Source organism: Pelecanus crispus, chromosome 2 (genome assembly GCF_030463565.1).
Source record: "Pelecanus crispus isolate bPelCri1 chromosome 2, bPelCri1.pri, whole genome shotgun sequence".
Lineage (NCBI taxonomy): Eukaryota > Metazoa > Chordata > Aves > Pelecaniformes > Pelecanidae > Pelecanus > Pelecanus crispus.
This window is the reverse complement of record NC_134644.1, coordinates 4,154,673-4,177,860: the sequence shown is the minus strand read 5'-3', so window position 1 is coordinate 4,177,860 and position 23,188 is coordinate 4,154,673. Positions and strand designations below refer to the sequence as shown.

General features: G+C 43.6%; 1 protein-coding gene and 1 non-coding gene across 2 annotated transcripts in view; one reads left to right on the top strand and one right to left on the bottom strand.

Annotated features, from left to right (window-relative positions):
- VIPR1 (vasoactive intestinal peptide receptor 1) overlaps positions 1-23,188 on the top strand; it is a 136,039-nt gene that overhangs the window by 87,768 nt on the left and 25,083 nt on the right. The window contains exons 5-7 of the mRNA XM_075706532.1: positions 6,862-6,965; positions 11,432-11,532; positions 13,460-13,592. Coding sequence (XP_075562647.1) covers positions 6,862-6,965; positions 11,432-11,532; positions 13,460-13,592 — 338 coding nt within the window. The remainder of the gene's footprint in view (positions 1-6,861; positions 6,966-11,431; positions 11,533-13,459; positions 13,593-23,188) is intronic.
- TRNAT-AGU (transfer RNA threonine (anticodon AGU)) lies at positions 21,481-21,554 on the bottom strand. The gene has a single exon. It is a non-coding gene; the product is annotated as a tRNA-Thr (tRNA).

The window sequence follows — 23,188 nt, the reverse complement described above, 5'->3', positions numbered from 1 at the left end:
TGGAGTACACTTATCTCTCTGCATTTATTCAGTTCACCTGTTCAGTGTTTAACTCCTACCCAGATCAAACACCTTTTATAAAGAAAATGTTCTGGGTTTATCTTGGTTCCACTAACTCCTCACTTCTCTTCCGATATGTCATGAATAAATCATGTCATTCCTCTACCGGGTCCTTTACAGGTTGGTATAACCCAATCTGCAAAGTCATTTTCATTCATATCTCTTCCACATTGTTCCCAAATACCTTTATAAATCAGGGAATTGAATTAGAAGTTTTGCCTGTGTTTGTTCCTGTTCCAGAAAGTCTATCCTAATTAATAAATTGTGTGTGCAGTGTTTTTCTGTAGAACATCATCTCTTCATTTCTCCCAAGGACCAGTGATGAAAATAAATATTCACTGCAGAGCAGAGTTAGACCCCTTGTGTAGGGCTATGAGGATCCGGGAGGCAGAGGAAGAAGGCTTGGAGTCAGCCCTCTGGGCTGTTTGTGTGGGCAGCAGAGGGACCAACATGAAGGCCAGAAGACCTCATGGAAGGTGCAGCTGAGCAGGTCTGTCAGGTTCTAGTGGGAGATTCACATCCAAAGGAGAACAGGGCCATCATTGGAACGGTGTACGAATAAAGGTATGGGCAGACACTGTACCAGTGGGGTAGCTAGGTTAATGCTCTTCCATCTAGAAAAATGTGGGTTGAAAGGGTGTAAGTCAGAGGTAAATACAGGCATGAATGTTGTGGGGAAAGTAGGTGGGAATACTTGTTTCATGGTGTATGAGAGAAGGGGTACTGAATGAAATTGTCCATCAGCAGGTCTAAAATAAGCATAGAGAGGTATGTTTTCACACAACATATAAAGAAAAGGTAAGGGTGATAGACCTGGAAGGTACAAGTGAAAGCCAAACGTATAAAAAGCTATCAGAGTTATTAGAAAGAGGTAAGAAAAATTCAGAATATAGGAATAAAATAAATTCAGTGGTTAGGTGTGTGGAACACTACCTCATATGCAACTTCCATTTGAGGGAGCCGAGAAGATATTTCCACCATCACCACAATATGCAAGATGCAAATCCATAAAGTCATTTGGCTGCTTAACTTGCCCTGCTTCCTAGGAAGCTTCAACAGCTCTTTACCCAATTGGGGGAAAAGAAAAAGCAGGGGGTAAAGACAAAAAAATCCTTCTTGTCTCCTGATCAGTATCAGTAATGTCAATTCATTGTTATTTGTAGATCCAACTAAAAAAGGTAAGAGTAGTATGGGAGAGGAAGAGGAGAGGACAATGCCTTTATCCTTAGAAGAAACTGAATTAAAACAATGAGTAAAATCTGAATATACAAAACTGGAAGCAAACTCCAGAATACTTGGACATTTCCATCATGAGTTTACACATGTTGGGGTTTTTTTAATTTTACTGGGGTTTTTTAATGCTAAAAAGAAACGGGGGTGAGGAGGGTTAACAAAAACTTGTCTCGGAATTTAGCCAGTCCTGCTTGTTTTCATTCAGGGGGATTTCCTTCCTTCTGTCTTTGCTACCTAGAGCAGAGAGTTTCTGAATCACCCTGCAAGTGAGAAAAAGCTGCTTAGGGTAGGTGTGAGCCATGTACCACATTTTGTACAACTACACGAGCTAATCAGAAGGAAAGATAGGAGCATTTGGCTAATTGCTTACAACCATCAATTCCATTTTCATAATAGGCATGCCATCAAACCATGCAGATTAGGAAATTAGAGAGGGCTTTGTGAACTCTAAAGAATCATTTGCTTAAACCGGGAGCAGCTGCTGGGCCAGATGGCGAAGTCCTGTCCTACGGCAAGCATGGTACTAGAAAGATGCAAAAGTGTACAGGGGAAGTGCAGCCTCTCCTCGTGCTTCACGTACGTCTTCATTAATTGCCACAGCACGCTGCAAGCAGGTTTGCAAGGAATACAGGCAGAGGTAGCGCATGAGGAAGACTTGTGCTTTATTATACGTACATATATTATATATACAGCAGTTTGCATTGACTTGGATGGCCCATCCTGTCTGCTTAACTTTGCAGTTGGGTAGGGTTTAACGTGCTGCAGACCAGCTGGCGTTGATCTTGGGAGAGACCCTGTTGATCTCCCCGGGGCTTGACCTGAAGCCACTAACACGTTTGCACTTCTGTGGTCAATATATCTGCAAAGAGGCAGAGCTCGTACCTCGGGCTGGACCAAGAAATGCGGGGATTTGATTCAACAATTATGGCCCGTCATGCTCCGTGTGAGCCTTTAAGGCACTGGTGCAGTAAAACTTACCGAAAACTGGTTATTCAGGCCTGCAGCTTTACCCCTTGCCTTTCAATAGAGTTTTATGCCTTAACTGCCATAAACACTGATATAAATGAGCCAAAGGTCTAGCTAGCCTCATATTTGCACTGGTAATTCCCTTCTGTAAGCAGCGGCTTTTATACCACAGCATACTTTTGGAAAGCTGACTGATTAGTTTTCCATCCTGGTTGTCCGGCAGTAGCTATAGTTCCTTTAGCTTATATAAGGATTACTGCTGCACATTATATTTGTCAGGTCTAGAGAACTAACTTTTGTTTGTTTGGTTTTTTTTCCTTTCATTTCTGCACTGTTATTTTGCTCCCTTTGTACATTCATCCCCTCCTGTCTGGCAGGGAGCCTTATGAAAAGGTCATCACCTTGTTGCCTTTAAAACCTCATCTTTAAACTCTTTTCGCCTGCTATCTGCAAAGAGAGAAGACAGTAGTGAAAGAGCTGGGGTGCTGAGATACCTCTAACTGTCTCCCTGTGGTGCTTTGCTCAGGACTTAGATACACAATCGAGTTATTGCGTCTTAGCAATTATTGTGCATCTGCCGAGCCAAGGTAGCTCCCAACATGCATGATTTACACTTTTGGCAGCCGTGGAGAGATTTCACTTAATTTACACTACAATGAAAACGGTTTAGCCTAGTTGCCTTACCTCCTCTTTGCCACACGCAGAGTCGCGGCGGATGAGCTGGAGAGCCGTATATCACTGCAGCATCAGTAGCAGCATCTCCTAAACTGTCTCCCAGCCTCATGGGGGCATATGCCTGGTGCTTCTGCCACGACTGTGCACGCCTGAAATGGGAACTAGGGATTTTGTCCTGTGCTTGTGAGAGCACCCAGAAGAGGACATCTCTTACATGCAAGGCTCTCATTCACAAGTGCACTTCTGAAGTAATGAGACCCTCTTGCACATTTTAATTGCCTTTGCATTTTCTAACCATGGCCAAACTCAAATACAGGAGGCTCCATGTGAACATGAGGAAACACTTTTTTACTGTGAGGGTGACCAAGCGCTGGAGCAGGTTGCCCAGAGAAGTTGTGGAGTCTCCATCCCTGGAGGTTTCTGAGGATATCCAATAGCTATCTGGACATGCTCCTGAGCAACCTGCTCTAGGTGGGTCTGCATGAGCCGGGGGCTTGGATCAGATGACCTCCAGAAGTCCCTTCCAACCTCAACCATTCTGTGATTCCATGAAAGTAGGAAGCTGAGTTCTGGTAAGACACATTATGAGGTTATTTTATCGTAGATGAGAGTTAGTTGTGGCTTTTTCAATTTTTTTTTTTTTTTTTTAAATGGAAAACCTCATCTCATCAAAATGGATGTGGCTTTTAGGGGTAGATGCAGCGGTTTGACAGTTGTAACATTTCTGATGAAAATGAAATGCAAACCCCACAGAAGGCAGGTTATTTCCTGACTGGGATAGGGAAAAAGCTGTTAACCAATACCACCCTACTGAGGGGACTCTGTTCACACCAGGGACTTGAACCTCCTTTTTCCACAACATAGAGGAGAGCCTAGAGCACAAACCTAGTGGCAGTGGGATGCTTTCCAGCTCTCAGTGGATCTCCTCCACTGTGCATTGCTAATTACATGTTACTGAGTTATAAACCCCACCTCCTTTCTGATTAATTCTCCAGGAATACAGTTTATAAAGATTTAGCTTCAGTCTGATAGGAAATGGGAAAGTTTTGGAAACCTGGTGAACTTTCAAAGGCTGGAGATACCATTTCCAAGTCCAGAAGCTCTGTCTTTTCTGATAGTGCCACTGAAGTTTTGCGGCTTCAATGTACTTCATTAGTGCATCATTCTAGGGAGAATTTGTGTTACACAAAGTAGTGAGAAACAGAAGTTAATGGGAAGTGGTTCTGGAAAACAGCATATAAAACTGCTGGTGCTTTGACCACTTTGCCTTCCCATTGACAGAAGATCAGGCTTTATTACCAAAGTCCTACTGTTGGTGGGGAAACTGAGACCCAGGGAGATCACAAGAACTGGCTGCAGTTTCACTGGAGGTCTGTGGCAGAGCTGGGATTTGACCTTGTAACATAAAAATCTCAGTTTAGTACTTCAGTCTAAAGTTTGCTGCCTTTAAACCTTAAACTAAGAGCTAAGCTTATGAAGCACTTTTCCAAATTCTATGTTTTCAGTATAGAAAGTAATCTGGTAAATAGTAGTAATTAGAAATGTTGTTTGCTCTGAGAGGAGACATCATCCATCACTTGAGCCAAAATTGTGGTGTGGTAAAATCTGTACCTTCTAACCTTGTACTTTTTGCAGCTCCCAGACATCTAGTACAAAATACAAGAGTTATTAGAAAGGTCTGTTGTATCACACCATGTGTGTGAATTTGTGCATCAAAAAGTGACATGAGCAGCAAAGGGTGGTAGAAAAACTTCTCTGGGAAGTGAGTTTCCCTAAAATCAGGGACATTATTATTATTATCTTTTTAATCCCAGTGATGCTGTATCTTTGTGCCTCTCCCTACCTTAGTTTCCACATCTGCTAAAGCATTAAGACAAATTTTGAAAGTGTTATTGAGAGCAGTGAGAAGAATTACAAAAAGTATCAAACAGTTGTGAGGAAGTGCACTTAAAAAGGAGAAATAGGAGAAATATGACAAAATTAAGCTGAAAGAAGCACCCCTTAGTACACTGAGAATAAGAAGGAAAGAATCAAAATCACCATGAAAACTCAAGTCATCCCCAAACAGAGAGGAGGAGTTTTGAGCAGGAAGTAGGAAGCAGAAAACTTCAGATAATGGGATCCATTGTAATGAAGAAGAAATAACAGATATTACGTAAGACCTCAAAAAAAAAAAAAAAAAAGTACTGAACAGTCATGTCCTTGATTTGTTTGCACAAAACCTCTTATGATACCGATATGAGCCCCGGTAAAAAGAAATTAAAACAATGACCATGCACAAAAAGCCTGGGGAACAGCAACCCACCAAACTGTGCTAAAGCCAACTTCTTCTGGAGCAGCTGTTAAAATCAACAAAGCCACCAGAGCCTTCATGGAGTTTAGATCTGTTGTAAAAACAAGTTACAGGAGCAAGTTTCAGTGTCAAAATCCACCTGTCACGGGGATTCAAGAAGCTAATTAAGCCAGGGGATAGGCTGCTGCTGATTTCAGTGCAAAACAGGTCTATGGTTAGGAAGATGTTCAGATGACTCAATTGTCAGAAATTCCTGGAGGTGATGTTTGAGTATTTTCATGACTCATAGCTGCATAATTGATGTGCTCCTGTTTGCAGAAGTTTTATTATTCCTGTGTGCAAAGAACCCCATTGTTGGAAATATTTGCAAAGCTCTTGAGTTTCACTGATGTTATTCTTCATCTAAGCAGCAAGTTTTGACTACTGTTTGTTCATTCTGGTTTATTGTACCAACTTTCTAGTTGGGAAAGGCAGGCAGTTTTGTGTGATAAATGACACCAAAGGAATGCCACAGAGATAAGATTTGCATGAGATGGACAGGGTAGGGACTGGTGGTTAGAGTGGGTGCTGGAGGAATTTGCAGTGTACTGTTGGATGTAGCGCTGCTTTGTTATTTCTGTCTGACAAACACCTCTCTTGGCCTTTTAGACTACAAACCTTTTAGGGTAAGGCCTATCCTGGTCAGACTGTTGGTGTCTCCTTCTTTTGCTTGATTCATGTCAGTACAGCCCCTAGCCAGTGTGGGATTGAGCTGGGACAGGAAGCAGAGATGTCTTACGAAGTGAGAAATGCTTTGCACTGGACAGCCCCCTTACGATCCCGGATGGACCGGGAAGTGCAGAGTACCAGAGGTATGCGAACTTCACGGTTTTGTCAGTTTTGGCTGAAGGAGAGAGACATCCTTATGTTAATTAAGTTTTTTTTAGCCAGTTGGAGGCCCTAGGCATTCAACTTGCTTAAGAGTCCAGGAAATCTTCCTGCCTTTGAGTATACATGTTAAAACAGGCAATACAGGTTGTCAGTATCTGTTTTTTCTCCCCTCATAACCAACTTTTGAAGTGTTTCATTCTCAGATAAGAGTGCAGTAGATTTCCCAGGAATCACATTTGATCAAGGCTCATCTTGTATGCAAAATCTGGGTTTTGAGGACTGCATTCAGTTCCCAGCCCTCTGACCTTACCTGCATAATGTGAAATGGGCACTTTATCTATCCCTGTCTTGGCCTCTCACAAGCAAAGTGAGAGAAGTAAATACTTCACTGCTCTGTTTAGATGGAAAATTTTCCAGGAACAAAGGCAATATGATGATAACACTCTCAAACAATATTGGTGCAGTGCCAACAACCAAAGGTCCAGGTACAACTGGCATTATGGTACCATTAGAAGAGATGTTTTGTGGGCACCTCAGTATTAAAATGTACTTGTTTTGAGGTCTGAACTTTATATCCCAATGGGTCCCTCCCGTTTTTGTATTCTGTGTAATATGAACACTTCGTAACAGAGAAAAAGTATGAGAATTTTACTCTAAGTGTCACAAGAAATGTGTTCTGGCATGTGAATCAATAAAAGGCAGACATTTGGTTAACATCAAGCTGAACATTTCTTTTTAAACCATCCTTTTCTCTTTTCTTCTAGGGAATGTGAGCCGGAATTGTACAAGCCAGGGCTGGACGGATGTGTACCCTGCACCCTATTCCGTAGCTTGTGGATATGATTCCAACAGCACGCCAGGAGAAGAGGTTTGTAAACCTGGGATGGGTAGACATTAAGATTTACCAGGGATCGATATCAGAGTCACATGATCTTCCCATGCCCAATTTTTTCCATTCTCACTCTGATTCCTCAAGAAGAAAGGATCCTCTTGAGGATCCCTCGAAGCAGAGATCAAATATCTGGTCAAAGAGATGATCTTCCCTTTGATTTCCAGCGGGGTGGCAGGAAATCAGCACCTGAGAAGATCAGACCATTGTCTCTGCCCACACATAACTTCAGGTGCTTGATTTTCCATGTTTAACTTTGAAACAAGCCCTCCACATTTATATTTATGCTTAAGTAGATATGGTGATTCCAGTATTTCTAGGCCAACATAAGCATCAAAAGATCAAAAGGGATAAAAGGATATAATTCATTTGCCATCAGTGCTGCTCTGCTGATCTCAACCAGCTAAAGATCTAGAAAACTGTAAGGAACACACAAATTTTCATGCAATGTTACTGAATTTTGTAAGGAAATCTGCAAGCTCTCTGGGATACTGCCTGTATGTAAATTAGTAATCAGTGGCCTAGGTGTCATTAGCTTTATAGAGTATTGTCATTACACAAGAAGGAGTTTGTTATTGGTTTGCTGCATGCTGACACATGAAGGGTAAAGTCTAAAGAGGATAACAAATGTTGTTAGAAGCAAGATTCACCTCACCTAACTAAAAGTTCAACATCTAATCTAAACTAGTCACCTATAGCTGTCCCATAGTCAACAAGAAAAAGCTTTATGCTAGAAAAGAATTACATTTCACTGCAAGCATATGTTTATATTAAACCTATGCCCATGGGTTTTTTTCTGTTGTATGACATATGTCAGTTTTGTGAATGGTGGACATAGTAATCTTAATAATGAACAAATATATATGGTGAGACGTCTTTGTGTATGGTCACACATTACCAAGGCACTCAAAGAGTTAATGGAGAATCTGAACAGAACTGAGCCAGCCTTGATAGTGAAAGAATACAGAAAATAGCAAAGGGAAAGCTGCACAAAGAATTTCAGGGCTCTACTGAAGAGAGCCTTAGTCTGCCTTTGAGGTCAGCCACCACTTCACATCCTCAAGTGTCCTGTTTCTCAGATCAAGCTGTGTGGCACCAGTTGCGCGCTGCAAAAGCCATTGTTAGGGGTCTGCTCTGGGAAGGTCCTCCATTGAGAGCTCTGGCTTATGTTCCAGCTGCAAAGGGGATTTGGGAATTCCTGGGACATGCTTTGGCGACCCAATGGATTGCAGCGTTGCCAGTGCGCCGCGTTACCAAGAGAACACGTATTGTGTTCTTTTAATTCTTTCTTAATTATTTTCTCTCAATTTCCGTGGTTTTGTCATGCTGTTTAAGTCTAATTTGTGTGAAAGGTGGCTGAGGGGGGTGAACATGCAGTACTAGCCTGTGAAGAAGAATAGATTTTTGTTGTTGTTGAATTGGCTGTCAATTTGGGGAGGAAGAATTAAAGGGAACAGAAAAAAAGAACAGCAGGCTGTATGGGACAGGAGGTCCAGAACAGACTGATAACCTTCCATGCCTGAAATACTTCGTGCACTTTTAATGCCTACTGGTCTCAAGTCAGAAACAAGAAAAATATGAAAAATAAATAAGGGCTGTTTGCAAGATTTTCATTGTGAATTCTGGCAGTCCCTAAGAAGCAGATGATGTAGGCACCAAAGTAATGCACTTAGGATCTTTGCAGTGATAATGATTCCTTCTCCAACCTGACCTTTAAAACCCACTTATTAGCAAATTGGGGGGGTTGTTTTGCTGTCCCATTGTCAGACTTGATGCACAACTTCTTCCTTGTGTGCCTCCATCTGGTCAGAGAGGGGCCACCCCTGGTGTCCCCATAGGCTTTGTCTGAAGACGGTGAAGAAAATAAGAGGTCAGGTCACCCCACATTTCTCTCCAAAGGGACCTCTTTGCATTTACTCTGGAGGGACCCCAGATGACTTTAGTCTAGGTGACATGAACCCAAAACATGTTTGGGTGTAGGGCTACTGAAAGACTGGATAGCAGTATTTCTGTTCTTTTTTCTCTTGCAAGTGTAAATGAGTCACATACTAATCTCAGTTACCAAGGGATAAATGTAGAGGTTGCTGAACAGAAACTAAGGAAGCTAATTCTCAGTTAATCTCAGTTTAGCATCTACCTTAACTGATTGCTCTTATCACATTCCTGTGAAATTAAGCAGAGGCTTTTAGAAGTCAGAGAGAAAATGATGAAATTGCCTAATTTTATTCTGTAAATCAGTCTAGGTCTACAGCTAGAACCCAGGCATCCTAGCATGCATTTCCTTCACTTCTCTAAATCCCTCTTTTTTCTAGTATGAATATTTTAGTAATCCGAGCTCTGAGTGAAATTCCAATTCCATTTATGATCTTGGGTCAAATTCTCTGCTTTGATATCTGTAAAATAGGAAGCGATTGTCATTACCAAGTGCAAATGAAGAGTGAGAATTCATTGTGTGCTCTTTCCAGAACAGAGATGACCTCACCTACTACATTAAAGCTGAATGCAGAGCCATCTCTCTGTACACAAGAAGGATTGGTCATCATAAAATATAAGTGCAGGGAATTGCTTGTTGAATAACATCAACATCTTTCTGTGCATAACTTGCTGCTGTGAATAACCCTAAGAATCAAAAGGCCCATACCTGTATTCACACTGGAGAGTTTCCATCCACCACCCTACTACTGACATCTCCTATGCTATCTATTAATTTTCTTTCCCTCATTTCTCTGCTCTCCTAAATGTAGTGTGGGACAACCTCCTCAAACTCAGTCCCCTACCACAAGCTCCCTCCTTCTGCTGGCCAGGTCTTTCCTGGACCACTTTTGCTCTGGTGCCATCAAGAAGGAAACTAGATAATGAGAGAAGGACAAAATCAACATAAAGGAAGTTGACTGCTTTTACTCGAAAAGTCTCAGCTGCCTTTGGGAGCCCAAACTCAAACAAGACTGGAAACAAGACTATATTTAGTTAGCTTTGGGGGTAGAAGGGTGGAACTTCCGCTGTTCCTTACTGCAGTGCAAGTCCCTCCATGCAGTGCAGAAGAGCGAGGCTTAGGTATGACCATACTATACTGGGTGACTCCGTCGCTATAGCAGCCTCCTGGCATCATATGGGCAAGATCAGGTAGATAAATTGGCCTGAAACCATTGCTATGACTTATGTATTCAGAGTTACTGACCCAAAGCTCTTAGTGATGTGGATTCATTGAATGAATCTGTAAAGACACCGTGCTTTTAGCCATCTCTGAGATCTGTGGTCTAAGAAGCAATATAGATATGACCAGTGTAACCTTTGCACTCTCTGAAAGCCCTGTCTTGTTTTAACACCCCTCCGAGTTGGCTTGTGCAAATGCTAGAGGATTACTACTCATCTCAGCCTCACTGGTTCTGTAAAGTACCTAGTACTTGTCAAGGCCTATGAAAATAGCGCATAAAAATGTCAACCCTCACTGCTATTAAAGAGTGTTTTCTCAAACAAGGTTAGGTTTAGATTTTCTGTCTAAAGTGCTCTTCGGAGTTTTGTTTTTTGGGTTTTTTACAGAAAATGGTGACAAGGAGGGCAGAGGAGGGTCAGTCAAGGTCTGTGTCGTGGTTTAGGAAAGATAAGATTTTCCACAAACAGAGTTAGATTCTCATAAAAACTTGGATTTTTCATTGATGAAACAAATGTCCAAATACCAACTCATCTTTTGTCCTTTTTTTAAGTTTAAAACCAAAATATATTGACTTAGAGTGTTGGTGGAGAGCCTTGGAAGAGCTGGAGTTTTGTTGCCTTACTTCTGCATTTTATTTAGACCAGGATTCCCTGTTTGATTTAAGTCCCGTGGTGCCCCGTGCTCATAGATTCCCTCTGTGTGCTGTCAAAGAGAAAAGCTATGAACTAATTTCCAACTTAACAGATATTTCTGAATTAACATATCTGTGATTTCAATGAGAATATTTCACGTTTTTACTTGCCAAAACACAATGTCTAGCTTCCACAAAAGCAAAACAATTTCCAGACCAGCTCTGTCCTCAAACTTCCTTAATAAGATGAAGCTCATCATACTCACCCCCTCAGAGCCAATGTGTCAGCGTGCTGTTTAACTGAACATCAGTCATTCTTGTTCCACAAGATTATAACCATGTAGCTGTCTCTGCAGTTGTCAAATCAGACTCCTTCCTGCATGAACTTTTCCCTTGTGTAACTGTAACCTGGTTTCAGAGTGATCCAAGATCTACTGCAACTGGACGTGTTCTTCTTATTCACACTCGTGGTATTTGAGCCATGTACTCTACTGGATGAGATTTTAAAGGGTGAAGGAGTTGGAGATTTTTTAAGAGAATGGAGTAGGATGATGTCCTTGTGTCACCAAGAAAGTCAGTAAAAGCTCAGTGATAGCGTATTTAGGAATGCGTGTTGGCAGCTCTTTGAAAGACCTGTTTTGTTTCTTTCCTTCACATTAGCAAACGGCATTCTATGGCACAGTCAAGACTGGCTACACCATTGGACATACCTTGTCACTCATCGCTCTCACGGCTGCTATGATCATTTTATGTCTCTTCAGGTAAGACCATGAGCAAAAAAGGCATAGGTAAGGGGATGACTCAAAGGACATAGTGTCTTTTAAGTTATAGCTGTGAGTGTTACAGAGGGATGCAAAAGACTTCTGTCAAGTCTCAGCTGGACAGGGGACGAGAGTTCCTCCATCTTTAGGTACCACTGTTTTCTGGTATGCAATTTGTGGCCTTTCTGTGAGAGTTATAACCCAAATCCAGTTATTTAGGTGGGATTCATCTCACTAAATGTAGATTGTTACATGATGCATCTCTGTATTAGACGCCATTATCCCATAATCTTGTTATAGTCCACAAAGACCTAGTCAGTATGGTATATATGGATACTATGGAATGATGCATTTCTACTAAAGTAGGTATTCAAAATGGTACAGGTGAATCACATCCCAAAACTACCTCCCAAATTCTGTTTCAGAAGCACTTCCTGCTATAGCTCTATGGGAAGACATAGACACCCAGAGCCATTTTAGACATGCTGGAGCCTCTGAGATGTGCACAAGCGTAGCAGATATGATGCAGGACCTTCAGGAGACCCAGGCCCTTATGGATTGATGGGCAGATGGTCTACAGCATATCAAATGGCATTAGATGCCTAGACTGCGGCAAATGAATTAATCCTCTGTCTCTATTGTTTATAATAGATTCAGGCATCTAAATTTGGGTGCCTCCAACGAAGAAGTCTGCATATAAGGTAATCTCCTATTATAATGTTGTTCATGTATAGGGAGAACAGCAAAAAGCAGACCTCTGTGAGATGGAAGAACCTTCTAGATGTGATTCCATCTCCTCAAGCCACTCTCCAGTGGCTTCCCTGAAATGCGTTATATGGTTGTCCGATTTATGACAGTCTGGTCCAGACATCGTCCCCAAAGAAAGCTGTAGGAAACAGCACGTGTTCTAGGGTAACTCTCACACTTATACCAAGACTGGCATCACCCTTCAAGATCTTTGCACTTCTTGGCACATGTGTTTTCTCCACTCCTTTTACAAGGGAAGAGTGAATCAGACACACATGAAAATTGTCTCATCTCAGCAAGGTACAAGGTGCCAGCCAAGCTGGTGAAACTGTCGGGGTTCACATTCTTCGTCTGTGGGAAACAGCGTAATTTGACTTGCCTTCGCCTGCAAGTACAGAGGACTCAGCTCGATCACATTATCTTGCCATCATCAGAGATTAAGAGCATAAACTCTACCAATGCACAGTGACTCATTAAGAGGTGGTAATTTGATCATGTTGCTGAGTGAGGTCTGTTGTGGTTCTGATGACTATACAAAGTACCCATTTCCAGACTATTAGGCTGTTCACTTCAGCTGATGTAAAGTCTCATTTGAAAAAAAAACCTACTTGATCAGAATTCATCTTCAAAATATTAGTGGGTAAGGGACAGAAAAACCCTGGTGGTATTCTCAATATCATTAATAACTAGTCATTTTTAAGTGAAAATAAGGTTCGTATTGCTCTAGAAAGCCTGTAATATGTGTTAATTTTGGCAGCGGCTGCTAAGAATTTATTTCTCTTCCGGAAGAAACATTTCACTTTGAAAAGAATTATTGCAGTACAAACATTCTGTAGAAAACAGACCTTTATCATGAGCACAGTTTGCTCAGTCAAAAACATTTCTTTTCCAGTAGAGAGCAGTGTGATGGACCTGGTTTCTGTCATTCTGTATTTTGATCTTTTTTTCTGAGAATTGGAAAAGCAGCAACACTGCTGCAGATGTATGGATTGCCACATGTTTTGTGGATTTAAAAAGGCTTAAGTGGATTTGTGGTGATTTACATCAGAACATAGTCTGTCTCAGGGTTTCTAATGTTTAATTGTAAGTCTATGTCTTGGCAGAAGAAACATGTAAATAGATAAATAATGCTTTTGAGAAGCCCTGTATTCAGAAATGTTGTTTCATCTCTTCCCAACAGAAAACTACACTGCACTCGCAATTATATTCATATGCACCTCTTCATGTCCTTCATAATGAGAGCCATCGCAGTCTTCATAAAAGATGTCATCTTATTTGAAAGCACAGAACCTGAACACTGCTTTGTGAGTTCAGTAAGTAGCCGTGCACATTGAATTTTCCACCTTATTCTGTTGCCCCTCTTAAACAATGTACCAAAAATTACCTTGCGAATGCATGTGAGACAGTACTTTGGGAAGATTTCAATTTTTTTTCTCATTTGAAAGAAACAAAAACATGATTACTGCAGTTTAATTTGTATGGAAAAGGCATAAAATAAATTAGCAGGGTCAAAAGTTTATAGGCAGCTCGTCCCTTCTGAGGTCAAACCCACAACCGGGGCTCTGCAAGATTCTGGGGCTCTGATCAGTCCTGTGTCCATCTCCCAGTCCTCTGCTAATTTCTTGGATATCCTGGTCAGAGGAGACTTGCAGTCTTGTGTTTAGGGATTCAATAAAACCTTTCCCTTTGGTGAGGGTGGGAGTCAGATCCAGACTCACGTAACATAGGTATCTACGGGGTAAGTACCTATACATGGGCTATGTCCGTAAAGTGCAACCGTAGTCAGTCGAGCTCTAATTAATATACTCACTGGAGTCTGGAGAGCTGTTCACCTCACTTTGAAGAAGACACCTGCATTTGGATGGCCTTCTGGGCTCCACTGATTGCAGTGACCACATCTCTGCAGGAGTTTAGGCAGGAAATCTACCTGTAGACATCATCGTCTATTTTTCATCTGGATCTGTATCCCACACTAGCTGTCTGCAACTGTGAGATTTCCCCACTGGGATGATAAATGAGGGGAATAAAGGAGTTGGGATATTTTTTTCGCTTTCAAACTCAGTGTTATCAGCTGGAGCAAACATTAAGGAGGGAGAAGAGCTGTTTATCTAAAGACCATATTGACGTAAGAGGAGACTGGTCATGAATAAATTTAGGCAGGAAAATCACCAAAATAAAGAGATGTGATCAGAAGTCATCCAAAAAAAAAAAAAAAAAAAGGAACCCTCCATAATAAAATCATGCAGTTAGATGAGCTGCTTGCTGGTAAGACTGCAGGGGACTGGGCACAGCAGTCCAGCAGATCCTTTCTGGACCTGGTTTTTATGTCATATGGCACCAGAAAAAAGATTCTCTTTTCTCTTCCATCCACCCAATTTTTCCCTTGCCTCCTGGCTTTTCTGTATCTTTACGCTGAGTCCTGTCCCTGCGGTTATAATGACCTTTCTGCTTGAGCACCTCTCAGCTGATATCAAAGAGCACCCTGCTCCCAGCTTTTCCCCAAGAACTGTCTGCAGCACGACGCATTCCCATTGCAGTGACACTCTGGGGCTTTTTCCCCTCTGTGGTTCACTGGGATCTGTATCCTTTAGCAATGGGGTTTTATCATGAAGGTCCATGAATGGCCAGAATGATATATAAACTGGAATAAACAATTGCCCGGTGTCTGCTGCCACAGATAACTGCCCATGCTAATTGGCAGAGGAGCCAAGAACCCAATGAGCCATGGAGTTTGAACTAACCTCTCACCCCTGCAGGAGTTTGCGCTGGGTCGTGACTGAGGCATGACTGCAGAAAGCTGTGTGAGAAGTGATTGCTTCAACCATCCATCCAGAAACACTTTTGTGTATAAATACAGGACTTTGTTCTGCAGAATCTGCAGCTCCTGGAAGCCAGTGTGCTTTAAGGCAGACCCATGGCTACCACCATTGTGTGTGTTTCTCCCCGTCAGAGGTTCTTCATGTTAAATGCCAGCTCAGGGTGAATGGCTGGATAATACACAAGGGTAACAAAAATATGTGGAACAAATCTGTCTCCGCCACACTAGGCTGAGCATACCCTTTGCAAAATCTGCACCCATCTTGACCCAACATTTTGGACAACCTTTTAGGTCACAGGGAAAAAGTACCTACATGAAATGCAGTCAAAATACGTCTCCTATTAGTCATCTGTTTGCAGAAATAGTTATAAAATCCATTGTGTTTATGTGGGTTTGGTTGGGTTAGGTTGGCTTGAGTTACATTAAATAATTGGTTTGTTTGTGCTTTGAACTTGCAGGATAAAATTTTGACTTGGGACACCCGGCTACTAGTTCATATACACAATTTACTGACAGTTTTGTGTATGATGGCTAGATATGACCTTGAGCTCAGTCTGAGGAGAGAATTGAACAAACAGTTCAATTGACTGAATGCTCTCACCACTATGCTGTTTTAGAAGAGGGCAAAACCAAAGCAATAGGTGTTTTATTGGAAGGGAAAGTACTGCACTTAGTTCCTTTAAGAAAAAAAGGATAAAGGCACCCCCCTTCCAGAACATATTCAGGGCTATAAAATCCAAATGAACAGAGACCTCTTCCAGTGTTTCTGATGAAGGGACCAAATTCCTGAATTTGGCATTACCTGTTGCAGTAAGAAGAATTAAAATTATGTTTTATGCACCAGTCCCACAAAAACATTTTAATCTCTCCACCAACAAATGTGTCAATGCTCCAGTCAAGTAGGAACTCCACTACCTGTAGGTGTATATGTAATTGAAAAAAACTGGTTCATAGGCTTTGCCACAATAGCATTTTTACTTCATTTCACCTAGTGTGGGAAACCTCAGTTATGGTGTTAACTCTATACCATTCTAATACATTTTGCATTACCTGTGAGTTCAACATGAACACCCTGAAAAATTAAGTTTGTTGGGCATTTCTATGTGCTGCAGAGCCTGAGAATGTGGCAGTAAGCATTTCAGGGCCAATGCAGCCAAAATACATGTGATGAGCATCACCAAGCCATCATGTGAGCCAGAACATGCACCACGTGATGTTTACAGAGTGATGTGTGGCACCCATAGCCTCCTTGAATTCCTTGGTCCTTCTTTCCTGATAAACCTGCTCCTGGGGGAAAGAAAAGTCTTGCTACTTGGGTGAAAAATTCAGCCTGTTTTCATGGGGCAGAAACCATGAGTTGGCAAGCAAGGCTTGTTTTCAGAACTAAATGCAGCAGGCTTAAATGGTCAGTGAACCCAGGACCTGCACAAGATGGCCCAGGCTCTTTGTCCCGCACCAAGGAAACTCAGCAGCAGTAGCTTTATAAACGTCCCTCATGCTGCCTCCTCTCCCCAGCTGCCCAAATCAATTAGGCTTGTTCTTAGGCACCGTGGGAATCCCTTGGCTCAGGTATAAGCATGTAGACTGACCTTCAGGGAAGGCTGGCCCTCCAGAAGCCCACTGTGGCATTTTCCAGTGGGAAACAAAACACTACAGGTATCTTGAATTTTCTAGAGGGGTAGAAACGGCAGAGGAGTCTGATGGCCACAAATACACACAGCATATTGCCCAAGGCACCAGCAGTCCTTAGTAGACCAAAGCCACTTTCTCTCTCTCTGTCATGCCTTCAGTCATAAAGTATGTCTGTAATTATGTGTAACTGAATCATCCTATTGGCTTAAATTGCATAAAAATAGGCATATACTCAAGTGTGTGAGTCAATCTGGGCTTTAAGCACTCAGCTGTAGAGGTGATCAGGCTAGGAGGGGTCTGTGAAATCACCCACTACAACTTCTTCAATAACTATTCGTTTTGATTCATTCAGAATATGTTCTGTCTCAATAATCGGTCATTTCTGATGGAAAACTCAACGCACGTGGCTTTATTGCATGCAATGATTACTCACACTGCATGAAAAATTGCACCACTTTCCAGCCTGGATCTGTCTGCATTCTTCTGGGTTTTTTTTCACTGCCAGACTCAAGAGGCCTCCTTACAAGTTTTAGGTTTTCACATTAGTTTTCTTAGGCCTAGTGACCTTCAGTCTTGGCATTCCCACGTTTTGTCTTCCCCTTTCCTTCTCTCCCTGGAGATCACCCTGTGAAACACAGTGGCCAAAACAGCAAACCTGGTAGAAGGATTGAACCAAACACTTCAATTGTCATTTCATTTGATTTTTTGTGGTATTATGGATAGGTTTTGATATAGCTTCATTACTGTAATATCTGTATAGCATAATGATGAACCACTTACATTTCCAGCCTAGCTGAAGACAAAGAAGCCAACAGTTTGATATAAAGAAAGATCAGGTTCTACAGATTGAATTCAGGCTGACTTTTTCTGAGCTCTGCAAATTTGCCTTTGTTGAGGATCCAGCCAAGGGACACTAGATCATTTATCTTTTTCCTTTTGCATTCCAGTAAGACAATCAAATTCCAACAAAAAATTATTTGCAAAGGAGGGTGGGACTTCTAGCAATTGTGAACATATACACATATCCCATATTTTCAGTGTGAAAATTTGGGTTTTTTTCACCTGAGCTTCCTCAAGCCAAATTGATAACAGCTACAGGCCCCTAAATGAACTTTATATATGGAAGTTGAAGACAGACACATTTTCTTTTCCAGCACACCCCTATCTGAGGCTACTCAGATCCATATTCTCTGCCTCATGTAGGACTGCCCCAATATGTAGGCTATTGGAGAGATGGAAGAGAATAAGCCTTTTTATGCACTGTGTAAAAATGAAATTAATATTAGAGACTCAGCCCTTTCAGTGGATTACATGCTGTGGGTAAGACATCTACTCCCACCTACACAGAGGAGGGTGACCTCTTAGCAGCATAGACAGGCATCTGCTGAACTTTGGCTGACTGGCTTGGGGGAAGAGCCTGGCAGAACTCTGTCTGAAGACAATGTGAGTCTTTCCCTTGACTTTAATTGGAGTTGGGCTGGTCACCAAAATGTGTAAAAACATCAGATGATGCTTTTTCAGCAGCTCAGCCCACTGCTCCAGAATTGCACCCCATCCACTGAGTTCAGTGGGACCATCCAGGCGCAAAGGTGCTGCCTGAGATAAGGAAGCACTTTACAGCCTGTCTTGCCATGGAAATGAGGCTCAATGTGAAGTGAGGTCCACCTTGTTTTGCTTAGCTGTGTAGAGTGAAGGAGACCCTTGCTCCTCCCACCTAACAGGTAGCAGCCACATTTGGGTTTCATCTCAAGGAGCAGCACAAGGAGCAAAGGAAAAATCACTGCTCATGTGAAGTAGAATTTTCTCACTGTGCTCTTCCACTCATGTCTGACCTGAACCACCTCACCCTGTCCACAAATTCCTGTGAAACCCAGCCAAATGGTTCCTGTTGGCTTCAGGATGTGGGTGTTCTACAGTTTGAAATTCTCCACAGATATCCCATCCAGGAACATTTTATCTCATCATCTCTTCTAGAACAGAAGAGGTGTCTACCTGCCTAAGCCCTCACTGACATTTATGAATTAGGTTTAAGTTGTCTCATACATGCCATAGAGGGGAGGTCTGGACACAGGTCATTACTGTGGAGCTGATGGCAAACAGTAACTTCCTTCTGTATTGGTGAGACAGCAATTTATGGCTGCCACACTTGAAGCCTTGGTTGCTGCTCCGTACATTTCACAGGGAGTTAACCACAGGGCTGGCAGTAGCAAGTAAAGCATAAAAGAGACTGATAAGAAGGGTTGTGGTGTTGGGAGCTGAAGCTCTGCTAAAATGATAGAATCATAGAATCATAGAATCATCTAGGTTGGAAAAGACCTTTAAGATCATCCAGTCCAACCATTAACCTACACTACCAAGCCCACTCTAGACTAATCAAGGGTAGACCAGACTAAACCATATCCCGAAGTGCCACATCTACCCGTTTTTTAAACGCCTCCAGGGATGGGGACTCCACCACCTCTCTGGGCAGCCTGTTCCAATGCCTGACCACCCTTTCCGTAAAGAAATTTTTCCTAATTTCCAGTCTAAACCTCCCCTGGAACAGCTTGAGCCCATTTCCTCTCGTCCTATCGCTAGCTACTTGGGAGAAGAGACCAACACCCACCTCACTACAACCTCCTTTCAGGTAGTTGTAGAGAGCGATAAGGTCTCCCCTCAGCCTCCTCTTTTCCAGGCTAAACAACCCCAGTTCCCTCAGCCGCTCCTCATAAGGCCTGTGCTCCAGACCCTTCACCAGCTTCGTTGCCCGCCTCTGGACACGCTCCAGCACCTCAATGTCTTTCTTGTAGTGAGGGGCCCAAAACTGGACACAGTATTCCAGGTGCGGCCTCACCAGCGCCGAGTACAGGGGCACAATCACCTCCCTGCTCCTGCTGGCCACAGCATTCCTGATACAAGCCAGGATGCTGTTGGCCTTCTTGGCCACCTGGGCACACTGCTGGCTCATGTTCAGCCGGCTATCTACTAACACCCCCAGGTCCTTTTCGGCCAGGCAGCTTTCCAGCCACTCCTCCCCAAGCCTGTAGCGTTGCATGGGGTTGTTGTGACCGAAGTGCAGGACCCGGCACTTGGCCTTGTTGAACCTCATACAGTTGGCCACGGCCCATCGATCCAGTCTGTCCAGGTCCCTCTGCAGGGCCATCCTACCCTCGAGCAGATCGACACTCCCACCCAATTTGGTGTCGTCTGCAAACTTACTGAGGGTGCACTCGATCCCCTCATCCAGATCATTGATAAAGATATTGAACAAGACTGGCCCTAAAACAGAGCCCTGGGGAACACCGCTCGTGACCGGCCGCCAACTGGACTTAACACCATTTATCACTACTTTCTGGGCTCAGCCACCCAACCAGTTCTTTACCCAGCGAAGAGTATGCCTGTCTAAGCCGTGAGCTGCCAGCTTCTCGAGGAGGATATTATGCGAGACGGTGTCAAAAGCTTTGCTAAAGTCGAGGTAGATGACATCCACAGCCCTTCCATCATCTACCAGGCGGGTCACCAGGTCATAGAAGGAGATCAGGTTGGTCAAGCAGGACCTGCCTTTTGTGAACCCATGCTGGCTGGGCCTGATCCCCTGGTTGACCTGTACTTGCCTGTGGAGTTCGCTCAAGATGAACCTCTCCATAATCTTCCCCGGCACCGAGGTCAGGCTGACAGGCCTGTAGTTCCCCGGGTCCTCCTTCCGGCCCTTCTTGTAGATGGGCGTCACATTGGCAAGCCTCCAGTCATCAGGGACCTCCCCTGTTAACCAGGACTGTTGATAGATGATGGAAAGTGGCTTGGCAAGCTCCTCTGCCAGCTCCCTCAGTACTCTCGGGTGGATCCCATCCGGCCCCATAGACTTGTGAGCGTCCAGGTGGCATAGCAGGTCATTAACTGCTTCCTCCTGGACTATGAGGGCTCCATTCTGGTCCCTATCCCTATCCTCTTGCTCAAGGGCCTGAGTACCCTGGGGATGACCGGTCTGGCTGTTGAACACAGAGGCAAAGAAGGCGTTAAGTACTTCAGCCTTTTCCTTGTCCTCGGTGACAATGTTCCCCCCCACATCCAGCAAAGAATGGAGATCCTCCTTGGCTCTCCTTTTATTGCTGATGTACTTATAAAAGCATTTTTTATTGTCTTTTACAGCACTGGCCAGATTGAGTTCTAGCTGGGCTTTTGCCTTTCTAATTTCCTCCCTGCAGGACCTAACAAGATCCCTGTACTCCTCCTGAGCTGCCCGCCCCTTCTGCCAAAGGCGGTAGACTCTCCTTTTTTCCCTGAGTCCCCGCAAAAGCTCCCTATTCAGCCAGGCCGGTCGATTTCCCCTCCGGTTGGTCTTACGACACACGGGGACAGCCCGCTCCTGCGCCCTTAAGACTTCCTTCTTGAAGAGGGCCCAGCCTTCCTGGACCCCTTTGCCCTTCAGGACCGCCTCCCAAGGGACTTTCCCAACCAGGGTCCTGAAGAGGGCAAAGTCTGCCCTCCGGAAGTCCATGGTAATAGTTTTGGTGCCCCTCCGCTTAGCATCACCCAAAATTGAGAACTTTATCATGTCGTGGTCGCTAAGCCCGAGACGGCCTCCGACCTCGACATTTCCCACAAGCCCTTCTCTGTTGGTAAACAGCAGGTCAAGCGGGGCACCTCCCCTGGTAGGCTCGCTTACCAGCTGCATTAGAAAGTTATCCCCCACATGCTCTAGGAACTTCCAAGACTGCTGCCTCTCTGCTGTGTGGTATTTCCAGCAGATAAAGGGGAGGCTCGCCCCGCGTAGGCACCGCTGGGATTCGAACCCAGGATCTCCTGTTTACTAGACAGGCGCTTTAACCAACTAAGCCACGGCGCCGGTCAGATGTGGCAGAAGAAGTAAACATGAGCTTCAGGTATGAGTTTGGGAAGAAAGGAACATGCAGTGAAGGAGAGTGGAGGGAACCTTGAGTGTCAGAGAAACTAAAGGTGAAACATCATCATCTTGAGACAGGAAGGCAATGAATAGCAGTGGGGGATGAAGCTTGGCGTGTGGTGCTGAAGGCATGCCAGGCTAGCAAGTCAGGAAGGTCCATGCCATGGTATTGGGATTCTGCTTTAGGGCTTTGCAGTAGAAGGTGGGAGGAGCAGTGGGAAGAGGCTGGATTTCAGCTATAAGTTAGCCAACATGAGCACCCCTACACAGAAGAGAAACAGGATATTCCCCAACTGGTCCCACAACAGAATCAATGGCAAGCAACAGAGGGAGAGCTTGATGGGAGCTTTGGCTGGGCTCCCTCCCTGACAGCTGGCCACAGGTCAGGCCCAAAGAGGATGGATTAAGTGATCCATTCCTCCAAGGAGAAAGTATCAGATTCTGGGTTATGCCCCTTCTGCTCCTCGCACTGCTCGTATCAGGCAGCCATTGAGAGGGTCTGGACCATGAAGACCAAGCTGTAACATGGTTTTACAGAGTTTTGCTTGGATGAGTTATCCCCTTGCCTTCTCATTTGCTCCTGGAAATAACCCAGGAGTGAAGGCAGAAAGTTAGACTGTGGAAGAGCTCTGGAGCAGAAACTTTCTTTGCATAAGTGACCCTATCGTGCCTGACACAGCAGTGCCCCAGTCACGGGCTGGCACCTTAAAGCAACACAGTATTGCCAGTAATGAGAGAAAATGTGACAAGTGCAGAGAAGGGCATTATTAAAACTCTGATCACCTTCTCCCTTTAGTTGCTGCCTTGTGGTTGACTTGCCATATTACTGAAGATGTGTTCAGAAGAGCCATTATTCTGTGATTGATGGGAACAAAATAGAGACAGTTACCCCATTTACTGAGATAATCCTATTTTTACATCTAAACTCAACTCTGAGCCATCTGATGCAGAGGCTAGACCAGCTAGAGCTAATGACCATCTTAGACATACTCACAAGACTGCCCCCAAAAATCAAACGAGTATTCCTAAGAGACAAAATAGAAAGGCCAAGTCCCTCAAAGACAGACAGTTACATAACCCCTGTTAAAATCAGCGGAAGAGAAATGCTTAAATAGCCTTGAGAATCACAGTCATGGGGCTTAAACTTGCTTCTTATGTGAGGAAAAGCAGACATAAGAGCTTCCTACTGAATTCAGCAGACAGCGTTGTATTTGAGGAAGCCTGCGTGTGAAGCAGGCAAAGCATGCAGTCATGTGGACCACATTTTTTGTTGGTGTAAACTGGTACAGCTCCACCTATTTTAACAGAGTTCGTGAGGTTTCTGCAAGTGCAGGATCTGACCCTGCCATGCTTTGCTGTTGTTGCAAGCACATAAAATAGAAGTTGTCTCTGTCTCAGAGACAGACATTTAAATGCCTTGCCATTTTCAACTGGCTTTCAGCTGGCATTAAAGAGGTGAAAGCAGAAAGAAAGGCCAAGGTCATCTCATGGGACTTGGGGGTCCGTATGGGTTGAGCTATTGCCAGAGAAATGATACTCTAACCAGAGAAATAATACTCTATCCAGGTTTGGTAGTG